General features: G+C 40.8%; 1 protein-coding gene across 2 annotated transcripts in view; it reads right to left on the bottom strand.

Moving 5' to 3' along the window:
* The window catches only part of AKAP6 (A-kinase anchoring protein 6), a 493,527-nt gene that overhangs the window by 136,308 nt on the left and 344,682 nt on the right, over nt 1-12,537 (bottom strand). For both annotated transcript variants that reach the window (XM_006763650.2, XM_006763654.2), the window contains exon 8: nt 6,556-6,704. In XM_006763650.2, coding sequence (XP_006763713.1) covers nt 6,556-6,704 — 149 coding nt within the window. The remainder of the gene's footprint in view (nt 1-6,555; nt 6,705-12,537) is intronic.

Genomic DNA, 12,537 nt, shown 5'->3' with positions numbered 1-12,537 from the left:
CCTGCCTTGAGTGTGACGGAGGCGGTGCCCCAACTCCCCAATTGGCCCTGCTCTGAGCCCGACCAGGGATTGGGCCTGCCCTCTGTCACCCGGGAGCAGGCCTAAGCCAGCAGGTCGTTATCTCCCGAGGGGTCCCAGACTGCGAGAGGGCACAGGCCGGGCCTGAGGGACCTCTCCTCCCCGAGTGCACAAATTTTTGTTCACCGGGCCTCTAGTATATATATAAAAGCCTAAGTGACCTTCGAACATAGATACTAGAGGCCTGGTGCACAAAATTCATGCACTGGAGGGGGGCCCTCAGCCCAGCCTGCACCCTCTTGCAGTCTGGGACCCCTTGGGAGTGTCAGTCTGTCTGCTAGGCCCACTCCCCTAAGCTGGTAGGCGGACATCCCTCTCACAATCCAGGAGCCTTCACTCCTTACCACCTGCCTGCTTGCTGCTTCTTACCACTCAGCTTGCTGTTCCTTAGTGCTGCCGCGCTCACCAGCCATGAGCCCAGCTTCTGGCTGAGCAGCGCTCCCCCTGTGGGAGTGCACTGACCACCGGGGGCAGCTCCTGCATTGAGCATCTTCCCCCTGGTGGTCACTGCATGTCATAGCAACTGGTCGTTCTGCTGGTTGTTCTGCCGTTCGGTTGATTTGCATATTAGGCTTTTATTATACGGGATTTTGTTGAAGATTTTGCATGTATGTTCATTAGGGATATTAGCCTGTGCTTTTCTTTTAGCATCCTTGTCTGGTTTTGGTGTCAGGGTAATGCTGGCTTCATAAAATAAGTTTGAAAGAATTCCCTCCTGTCCTATTTTTTGGAAGAACTTGAGAAGGGATGGTATTAATTCTTCACTGGTAAAATTCACTAGTGAAGCCATCTAGTCCTAGACTTATTTGTTGGAAAGTTTTTGATTATTGATTCAATATCCTTACTAGTAATTAATCTGTTCAGATTTCTTACTTTTCTTTAAACATTCTTAAAGACAATTTTATGTCCACTTGAGAGGGGTGAAGAGACTACCAAAAGGTAAGCTCCTACCTCTCTGAGCCTCTGCTACCCATAGTCACCATACTGCCCTTGTTTCTGGTTGAGAAGCCCAAAACATTGGAGATCTGCTTCCTGGGCATTTCCACTCAGATGTTCCACAGATAATTAAAAGAGCTACAAGTAGCTTCTTTCCCCCTTCAGCTCCTCCCCTGAATTCCTCATCTCAGTGAGTGACAAGTCCATCTGCCAGAGTGCATGAGCCTGAAACATTCTTAAATACTGGTGACCAAGTCTTATCAGTTCAACTTCCTTCTTCCCGTTTCCATTGCTGCTATCTTAGCTCGGGTCCTATTTCTCACTTGGATGACTAGAATAGCCTATTAAAGAAGCACTGTGTAGTCTTGTCCTTGCCAAGCTATTCTCCACACTGCTGCCAGAATATTGTTTAAAAACTGCCAATCTAGTCATGCTGGGTATCCTTTAGTGGTTCCAGCTGTTTGTACACCCTGCCTCCTCTGTGAGAAACATTCTTATTGTCACTTCTGACCCTGAGCCAGTCTCGGTGAGACTTTTCCTGGAAGGCTTTCCTGATTTACATACATCTGTCACCCTCTGTCTCCCATTGTCTCTACATCACAATGCCTACTTCAGCCAGCACTTAATAGTAGAAATCAATAAATATTAGATGTTGAATGACACCAAAGTCAGTTGAATCCAAAGCTTCCTCTATTCTTTCTCCTCCGTGAACCAGAAAATGCAGTATCATTCCCCTCATCCAATGTTTATTGATTTTTTTCAGGCTTTAGTTTCTAATTCAGTCTCCACATTCTCCATTAATTTATTTTAAAAATTTTCTTACTTTTCAACTACAGTTGACATATAATTACTAGTTTCAGGTATATAACCCAGTGATTGGACATTATATAACATATTAATTAATTACTTCGATAAAGCTAACACCATACATAGTTGTTACAATATTATTGACTATATTCCCTATGCTTTATATACTTTATATCCCCTCCATGACTATCTGTATCCTTCTCCATTCATTTCCAACCTAAAATCTTTAAGATGAAAGCAGTGTTTCTCAAACTGCATCTGAATCACCTGAATGACTTGTTAAATGACGTTGGACCCCATACATTCCAATTTAGTAGATCTGGAGTGGGGCCCAGAATTGGCACTTCCAACAAATTCACAGGAGATATTGATGCTGCTGGTCCAGAAACTATATTTTGAAAACCACTAGAGCAATGGCTCACAACTGGAAGTAAGCATTAGGACATAATCATATCTTGGCCCACTCTACCTACTGAATCTGAATTTTCATTGGGTAGGGGTAGACAGGCATTTTTTCAGCTTAAAAGCTCCACAGGTGACCCTGATGCACTATCCTGGTTAAGAACCATGAATTCAATGATTAACTCCAGGATCTGGGCTTCCCCTTCTCCCAAGCCTTATTTTTCACACCCTTCCAACTTTCAAACCTGCTCTCCAGTCATATGGAAAAGCAGGCAGTCTGATGATTCCAGACCTCTGCGCTCTCTCTCTCTCTCTCTCGCTCGCTCGCTCTCTCTCTGAGCCCAGGATTAGTTTTAGTTATTCATTCCTGCATCTATTCATTCACTGAGCCCCGGCATTTGCCAGGCACTGCACCAGATTCAGAGCAGTGTGGTAAACACAAAAGACACAGCTCTATCTCATGAAGCCCACCACATTGCTCTGAGCTCCCCATCTCCCTCATTGCTTTCCCTTCTCTCTTATTGCACAGGCAAATACTGGCTTAACATGCACTGCACTGTCTTGCTAGACTGTAAATTTCATGAAAGCAGAGGCTGTGGTCTGTCTTTGTAGATGCTCAATAAACGTCTATTCATATTAAACTGAAAAGCTCTGCCCCTGACCTTGCCCTCTTTCAAAATTCATCTCCAGCGTCCTCTGTCTGTGATGCCTTTCCTGACCTGCTCTGACTCACTCCCACTAGTCAGAACAGCTCTGCCTTCCATGAGCCCCACCCTTAACCTCATGCAGATTTTAACTCAGCATTTGTGATCTTTTATTCCATACTGTTTACAGATCTGGCTCCTCCTACCAAACTCTGGGCCTCTCAAAGTCAGGGACCATTTTATTTTGCCTTTTAATTTCTGTACTTCATATAGCAGGTACATATAATACAATTTGCCAAATCAATGATGAAGTCAATTTTGTTTTCACTGAAGCCTACTTTGCTAAGTTTTGCCCAAACTTCCTTGTGGCTTTAGTAAAATATCCTTAATATTCTTTGCAGTTCTCCATAGTAGAAGAGACTATAATTTAAATTTCATAAAGTATGGAATATGCACAACATGGAATTTAAGGGGAAAATGTTTATCAATGGTTGGAATAAAATCCTTCAGAGAGAGAGCAAAGCATGACTTATGGATTGCCTGCTGCATTCTGACCCAGGTTTCTGAGTCGACGTCTTAGCTCCATCCTACACCATCATCCTGGACAAGCCAGTCTCCTAGCCTTTTTGCCTCCCAGTTCCATCATTTATAAGCTGAATAAAAGACATGGTTTGTAATCTAAGTCTTCCAGCAAGTAGGATGTCAATTAATGAATTCAACAGAATCTTTGAAATTCATGTAAAAAATGAATTTTTTGCAGTAGAAAGAGGTGTTGGGGAAAAAGAGGGTTATACTTTACAAAATCTATAAAACGTAGGTGTTCTTAACAAACTCTGCTCAGGCATCATGCCATGAACATAGTAGGTCTTCAGTGAATATTTATGAAATGAAAGAAACCAACCCATCTATAAATGCTTTCATTTAAATTGGCGGGAATCAAAAAGCACCAACCTGCTCTCAGAGGAAAAGTTGTTGGGTGACTCAGGCATTGCATATCCCCCAGGAAGCCACAGTTTCCCACTTTGCAATGCTGGAGCCAGTGCCAAATGTCCCCCACAGGCAAACACACTCTGTGACTAAAGCTTACATGGCCTCACAAGCATTCAGGGAAATCTTCCAGCCAAACCTATGCATGGCTGCTAAACACACGTTCATAGTTGTGCACCTTGGTACACACCTGTCTGTCAAGCCAGAGTGGTAATTTCATTTCTAAATGATATTTTGGTTGTGTAAAATTCTTAGAAATTTAAGATCATTATTCTATGTAGAATCTGAGTCCTCCATTGGGTAGTCTAGTACATTTTCCAGCTATATACTCTTTTTATCATGGGTGTAGACAAGGGAAGGAAATAAACAAATATATGAATTGTACCACCAACTTAATTTTCTCTTTAGTAGATTGGATATCTGCATATGGAATGAAGACCCTAGGAAGCCCACACTATTCCCACAATTGATTATCAGAAACAATGATCAGTCTATGCAACAAAAGAAAAAGTTAATGAAGTTTGAGTGTCATGGAGCAGATCATTTTACAAGGCAATGTTCTTAAGGTTTCAGAATTAAGGATTTGACTGTGGGAGCAAAGAGTCTTGGGGGCAGAACAACCCAGATAACCTCACCCACATGCATTTCTCACACAATGCTTTTCTGTGTGTAAACAGAAAGTAGAAAATAGTATATGGTTTTTGTCCTTAGTATTAAATAGCTGCTTTTTCTTCAGCACGCTCTTAAATTTCTGCACAATGCACAGCCTTCAGTACCCCAAGGAGCATAAACAAAAGATATCAGGCAAGTTCACCTACTCCCACGTCCCTGAACAATGCTTGTTGTTAACTAAGCAATTCCCAGGGCAGATTTATGATTTGTGGAGCCCAGAGTAAGTACTCAGGTTGGGTCCTTGGAATCTGAGGTCAGAAGCACGTGGTGCCCGTTCAGTCTCCAGGGCTTTAGAAAACATGAAAATGTGACCTAAAGTTTGTGCTTGCGTGTACACCAGAGATCACTTAGGCATTTAGGGAAATTAGAGCACATTGAGGCCTCAAAACAGCTTATTGTTTATGCTCCAAGTTTTAACCTTTTCTTTCTTATTTGCTTCTATGCTTTTCTTCTTGTGAATAAATGTCTACTGAATTAAATGAGTAATCAAATATATATATGTAACATGTCTATGGATAAAAGAAATCCTGACAGAGCAACAAAATATATAGAAAAGTAAATTTAAAAATGTATTTCTCAATTCTTAAACAGAATTATGACTCTGATCCTTTTCCTGTATTCTTAGATCCTGGATCATAGCACAAGACCGAATCTGTAGTCAGCATACGTAATTTATCCCAAAAATTTATGTGGGGATGTAAAGTCCAATAAAAACTATAAGTACTTAAAAGATAACTGCAAACAAGTACCTAAAAAGATTTCTTTTCCACCTGCCTTTCAAGAAATATTTTAGCTAGAGTCACACCTCAGAGGGTAATAAGATGCTCTTAATATGTAACAGACTTGGGGGAACAGTACTGCTCCTTACTTGTCTGGCTCAAGTATAAAAGTAAAATAGGTTACTGCTTCCATTTTTATGAGTATAATTATTATTAAGTCATTAAAACTATGAAATAATTAAATTTCATTACTACTCTTTTACTGTTTAATTTTTACCTACTAAATATTAGCATTAAGCTAGACGAGACAAAAAAGAAAAAATATATATACACAATGTTTGCATAACTTTAGAGCCATTGAAAATATCTGAATGCATGATAATTATTTAGAAGATGGGTAGTTAATATAATGTAAATACAGCCATATATCTCAGGCCAAATAAAACTGTCCATGGGTTACTGATGTTGCTGGGTCCTTTCACTCACCCTAGACCCGTGATTGGCAAACTGCGGCTCGCGGCTCTTTGGCCCCTTGAGTGTGGCTCTTCCTAAGCCTTAGGAGTACCCTAATTAAGTTAATAACAATGTACGTACCTATATAGTTTAAGTTTTAAAAATTTGGCTCTCAAAAGAAATTTCAATCGTTGTACTGTTGATATTTGGCTCTGTTGACTAATGAGTTTGCCAACCACTACCCTAGACAATTCAGATGCTAGTCTCTTATTCCAGTTGACTTTACATGAAGCAAACCGATCAGCCATGGTCTCTAAACAATTATTAAATATCTACATTTTTCAGGAAAATTATGTCCTATAAAGGTTCTGGTGTTTAAAAGATCCGTAGACAAACTTGAAAAGGATGGTTACTCCTAATAAGGGGGAAATACATTAAAAAATAAATTTATAAAGAAAAACCACCAATACTATAGGCACGACATAGTCACACAAAGACTGGTAAAATCACAAGGCTGTTTTTCAATAAATCATAACAAAGTGAGGAAGTTCTGGGGTAGGTGACAGAGGCTGGTAAAATCTACAGGCTTCAATTCTATGGATGTTGACTTAATGCAGACTCATCACTATTATGAAAAAATAACTGGAGTTTATCCCTTTTAGATCCCAGCCATTTCTGTATAGAAAGGGAAACATCTCTCAAGGCACGGATGAAGAAGAACATAAATGCCTACCTATTCTAGGGAGCTGCTTATCTGTTACCTAGGGAGGAAATGCCTGCCTCACGCCTACCAGTGCAAAATCACCGAAAAAGTGGAGATTAGTGAGGATAAAACAACACAAAGAGTAGTTCCCTACCCTGTGCCTCCCACTGCATGAACTTTTGACATATCAGCAAACTCTTCCTTTCTCTTGCTGCCGCTGGTGTACTGCTCGCTGTACAGCTTGAGGGACATCTGCTCAACAGCATCTCTCTGTGCTTCCAGGTAGCATAGCTGAACCTCGGCCTAGAGAGAGAAACAAAGAGGAATTGCTGTTTTAATCCAGCAGGCATGCATTTCAAGTGAGGTGTAACAGCTCAAAGAATGCGAATTGTTCATATCATTATACTGCTCCTTTTCAGGTTGGATGTAATGGGATCAGCTGGGCATATTCCAGAATTATATTTTAGCTCTGAATCTTATAAGTTCCTCCTTAAAGCAGAGCCTGAATAAATGAACTCTCAGAAGACTTGGTAAATATCACAAAATATCCCTGAGATCATAATACTGTATGATGAGACTTTACATAAAAATTCTGTGAAATTCCTTAAGAATATTCTTCCTCATATTGCCACATATGTAACATTTATTTTTTAAAGAGCCCCCCTCTAACCCATACATTTGCATGGACACATATTCTGAATGCTTCTCATTATCTTTCCTGAGGAGAATAAAAAAGCCTAGCACTAATTCTAATACCTCTTCAATAATGATAACAGACTTGCTTTATTACATTTTTTGTTCTCTGTATTATTGTCTTAATAATTTTAAAATAGAGGGAATGGTGGTTTTGCCTATGTGCAGGTTTGAGCTGTTAAATCTTTCATAGTTATGTGGGCTCACTGCAGTAAGGAGAGGTAGTAAGTTCACCATGCTGTTTTCTATCAAACTGAGGACAAAGAATGCTGAATAATATTTGGCATGAAAATGCATTAAATAGATGCTTTATTTATTACAGCTGTTGTGATCTCTGTGCTGCAGTGTTTCCTAGTACACCAGATGAGACCAGGAATGAAGTGTTCCCGGTGGCATGCTTGCCCCTGCATGCATGCATGGCAAAAGGGGGAGGCAGTGCTGAGTTCATGTGCTCTACGGACCAGTGGAACTCTTATTTTCTTTTGACACACTTACTAAATCCAAGAACATCCATTGACATTTCTGATAAGCCTTAAAACTGCTATTTCTTTATATTTTAACTAGAAGCCTGGTGCATGAATTCGTGCATGGGTGGGCTCCCCCAGTCTGGCCGGCAATCAGGACCAATCAGGATCATCTTGCCCAGTCCCTGTTGGGATGATCAGGGCCGGCCAACCGGCAGGAAGGACCATGGGAGGTTGGCTGGCGGCGGGGAGTGACTAGGGGAGGTGGGCCAGCTGGGTGGAGTGATCGTGGAGGTTGGCTGTGGGAGGGCACTGACCACCAGGGGGCAGCTCCTATGTTGAGCATCTGCCCCCTGGTGGTCAGTGGACATCATAGTGACTGGTCGACCAGTTGTTGGGTTGTTGGGTCGTTGGGTCATTGGGTCATTGGGTCGTTTGGTCACTGAGGCTTTTATATATATATAGATTACATACTCTCCTAGAAAAGCAGTTCTGGGTAGTTGCCAGAATTCTATAATATGTAAGAAAGGTCAAATCAGACACAACCTTCTACTCTTTGTATCCAGAGCCAACTGTGGCCTTTTGCCTAGTCTCTAGTTTTATAGACTCAACCTGGGAGTAGAGGGGAATGTTATTATAAAGTGTCAGCTTCTTAAAAGTGCAACTCAGGACTCAGTAAAGGAAATGTGGAGCATATGAAATCTAAGATATCAATCCATTCTAGAGTTCCTACGTTGTTGCTTTCCACAAGCAGCTAATCATTACTGCTCTGCACTGCCAAGGAAGAGCTTTTGAAAAATACTAAAATTACTTTAGTCACATAATTGAAGTTTCAGAAATCAGTTAAAAAGGTCATGTGAACTTGCCCAAACTAATTGGCTTGAGTAAGAATAGACTCAACTGGATTAAGAATTATGTCAAACACTAGAAACAAAAGATAATGTTTTATGGAGCATGTTCAGTTTAGGGGAGAAGGGTGTGGCTGGTGAGAAGACACAAAGGAATTTAGCACCTTTATCAAGGATGACAAATAGGAGGAATGGAGCATGTTAATGGCATTATAGACAAGTCTCAACCAAGTGACATGCAGATATCATAGAACTTGGAGGAATAATACCTAGAGACCTAAGAATGGTTTTTAAAGGGGGTAAGGTATAAAATTGAATATAGGAAGTCAATAATTAGGAAAAAAACAATAAAACATAGCTCTCAAAAGAGCACACACCATATTATGTGATTAAATCAATGTGAGATAACTGAGCAATGTTGAACAATAAATAGCCAAAGAGCTTAAAAACAATAATTTTCCCAAATGCCATCCCCACTCCACTCCTCCCCTCATCAAAGCTATAGGGATAATAAGGAGGTCATCCCACACCAAGAATTCTATTGGGAGCCCCATGAGAATAATGCTTCTGCACCATAAGGTGCCAAGGGGCATGTTTGGTTCTGAGAGGTTCCTGTTCGTTTTTAACCATCCTCTGGTAACAAGCTTGTTCTGGGTAATGATCTCACAAATGTGAGTTACTGGTCACAAAGAGGATCATAAGGAGGGATGTTGACTTAATGCAGACTCATCACTGTTATGAAAAAATAATTGGAGTTTATCCCTTTTAGGTCCCAGGCCATTTCTGTATAGAAAGGGAAACATCTCTCATATAACAGGGATACATGAAAAGGACTTCAGAGAACGATGCTGAAAGCAACTTGAAAGATAATTAGTAGCCCAACAAAAATGATTGAAATGTTGCAATCTAAGGCTTTTATTGCACAATATCTCACTGGCATTTGACATTAAAAAAAAAAAAAAACCCTTCCCGGCACAACAAGGAGATGAATTAGATGGCCCAAGACTTTCCTATCCATCTCTATTTCTATCTCTGTTTTCAGTGATTCATTCCTAAATGTGATGATAAAGATAGAACCAAAGTAGCCGCTTCTGCTAAGGTTGAATAGCTTTGCAGTCTAAATATCTCTGTAAGCTGGCTTCACTCTTCTTCATACTATATCTTAGTCCAAAGGTAAATTTTTAGGTGGAAGATTTGAAGAAAATGCAGTTCTTACAAAAATAACATTGAATCTTTGATTAAAAGAATTTTATTTATTAGCATTTATGATAACAGTGGATACTTTTTAAAGTTAATATATTTTACAAATGAAAACTTAGCCTGATTAAATAATACTACTGATGTGTAACCAACAAGATTTGGCAACTTACTCATTAAGGAAAATAAGAAGAAACAAGGGGGAACACCCACCTCACATTTCCTGGGAGTAGGAGTGTCAAAAGAGCAATGCTATGGTAGATGGAACAAATAAGCTGGATGTGACCAAGTATTTTGTTTGAGGTACTGAGGGAAACCCAAAGTGGGGTAGTTAGCAAGCAAGTGAAAATGTTAAGACTGAAATATAAACCTAGACGCAACAGTCGGCATTGGAGATGAAATCAGAGTGCCCTGGAAGAGAAGTTATGATAGGACGAGAAAAAGGATCAGTTCTCATTTACTCTGGTGTAAGCCTGCATTACAGCTTGGCTGACCTAATGGGATGGATTCTCAATCGCTCTCCCTCCATCCTTCTTCCCCATCCCCAAACCCACGTTACAGATGGTTCATTGACTAAATTTTTGCATCACATCTGGGATTACTGCTTGTTGAATGGCTTAATTCTGGACATCTTTTCTTTATTATACTCTCTTCTATGGCTTCCAATGCCATCAATATAGTAATGGCTTCCAAGCCTCTCCTCTGAGCTCCACACTATATACCTAACCAACCACCTGACATCACTACTTGGATTTACTTTAGGTATAGCTGTTCAAAACAGAACTCTCAATTCTCATCCTCCCCTGTTCCCCAAGACATTCCCTACTTAGGCCTTTCCTTTTAGAGAATTGGCCTATCTGTTGCCCAGGTCAGGAACCTAAAAGTAATCCTGGACTCCTCCTTGTCTCTCCAGTCTGTTTTCCAGTCTGCAATGCTGCCAGCCTGATCCGAGCCTGCGGTACAGCAATTCTCTTAACATGTATTTCCCCTCACCCATTGCTGCCTGGTCTCTTCCCTTACAGTGGCTAGGCTGGTCTTTATAAAATACCAGTTGGTTTCATACTGCAATTAGGCCTAAAGAACACACTTCTGCCATGACCCATAAGTTTTGATTCCTGCCTACCTCAGACCTCATGTCTCCCGCTCAGAACTACTTACCTCACTCTTGATCACCATGCCCCTGTCATCCTTGCCTTCTTTCTGTTCTTTCCTGTCTCAGGACCTTTGTGCATACTGTTGCCCTTCTCTAGAACATTCTTTTGCTAATGTCTTCTCATCCTTCAGCTCTCAGATGACATGTTACTTCTCAGAAAGGCCTTCCCTGACCACCCTATCAAAAGTAGATCCACTTTATCTTTCTCTATTTTGGAACTGTGGTAATTTCCTTAACAGCACATATCACAGCTTAAATGTTTGTGTTTGTCTCAACTTTTTCTGTCTCTGTCTCAAGACTCCACGCTCTACAAAGGACCTTTGTTCTCCATGTCTCCTTTGCCATTTTATAGTCCCAGTTATTTGCAGTCCCTATATGTTCCAAATATTGCCAAACCCTTAACATAATGTATGGATTCAACTGTGCCCCCATCCCACCCGTTTGTATGTTCAAGCCATAAACCCCAAGTGACTGTATTTGGAGACAGGGTCATTAAGGAGGTAATTAAGGTTAAATGAAGTAACAAGGGTTGGGCCCTAATCTAATAGGAATGGTGTCCTATGAAGATGAAGAGTAGGACACATAAAGAAAGGGTCCTCTAAGACACAGTAAGAAGGCGGTCACTTACAAACCAGAAACCAAACCTGACAACATCTATATCTTGGACTTCCAGCTTCCAGAACTGTGAGAAATCAATTTCTGTTGTTTAAGTCACCCATCTATAGTATTTTCTTATTGCCATGCTAGCAGGCTAATCCATATAGTAAAGTTAGAAACACTGCTGTTTCATCTGATGTTTAATACAATTGCTTTGCTGCTTATCATTAGTAGCATGTCTTCCCCTTTATTTTGTATGCACCTGGAGCCCAAATCACTAGAGATATACCTCTTCAAATTTAGATTACAAATTAGGAGGGGATTCCTGACCTATTTTTTTGTTTCAGATGCATATTATATCATCTGAATACTATCTGTAATAATAAAAGCGTAATATGCTCATTAGACCAGACGTCCTTCTTCCGGACGACCTTCCTGATGAAGCTGGGGCTGTGAGGGAAGCCTGGGTCCCAGGTACCAGAGGGAAGCTGTGCCGATAGCCGGGGGAAGGAAGGCCTACTCTTGCACGAATTTCGTACATTGGGCCTCTAGTTTCATTATAACTGCACATCCCAACATCCTTTGTTAAGTGTCCCAATAATGTTAGAGTTCATTTTACTTTCTTAACTCATGCCTCTGTAGGTTTGCCTGGTCACTTATACACAGACTGTACTTCATAGCTTCCAACCCTGCTTGCATCTGGGCCCATGTTCTCTGCCTCCCCTCCTGTTTCAGTGGAAATCGTCCAGACTTCAAAAACCAGTCCCCTGCACTTGTGCACCAGACCCCTCTTAACTGCACAAAGATGATTCCTCCCACAGCAAATTGCTCCTCTCTCCTAAATCATTTTCTGCTCTACTATATTAGTCACATTAGTACATTAGCTCCACCCACCCCCAACCCCCTACAAAATGTCTTTCCCATGTAAGAAAAAAAAGAAAAAATAATCTCTAGATGGCAATTGACATCAACCTTCCTCTGGCTTTATCTATACTCAATATGTCTAATTCCTATCCTATTTTTTCTTGAACACACTCCAATCAAGCTTTCGTCCACATCCCCCATGCTAGCGTTCAGTCCACATCTCCCATGCCAGCAGGCAGCTCCAGCAGGGCTGGTAGACACTTTCTAAGGGCATTTGGTCTTGTTTGCAGACAGCTCAGTCCCGCACCTCTCTCAGGTCT

This window comes from Myotis davidii, unplaced genomic scaffold (assembly GCF_000327345.1).
Source record: "Myotis davidii unplaced genomic scaffold, ASM32734v1 scaffold116, whole genome shotgun sequence".
NCBI lineage: Eukaryota > Metazoa > Chordata > Mammalia > Chiroptera > Vespertilionidae > Myotis > Myotis davidii.
Note: the sequence above shows the minus strand (reverse complement) of the source record. Positions and strands in the feature narration are given on the sequence as shown.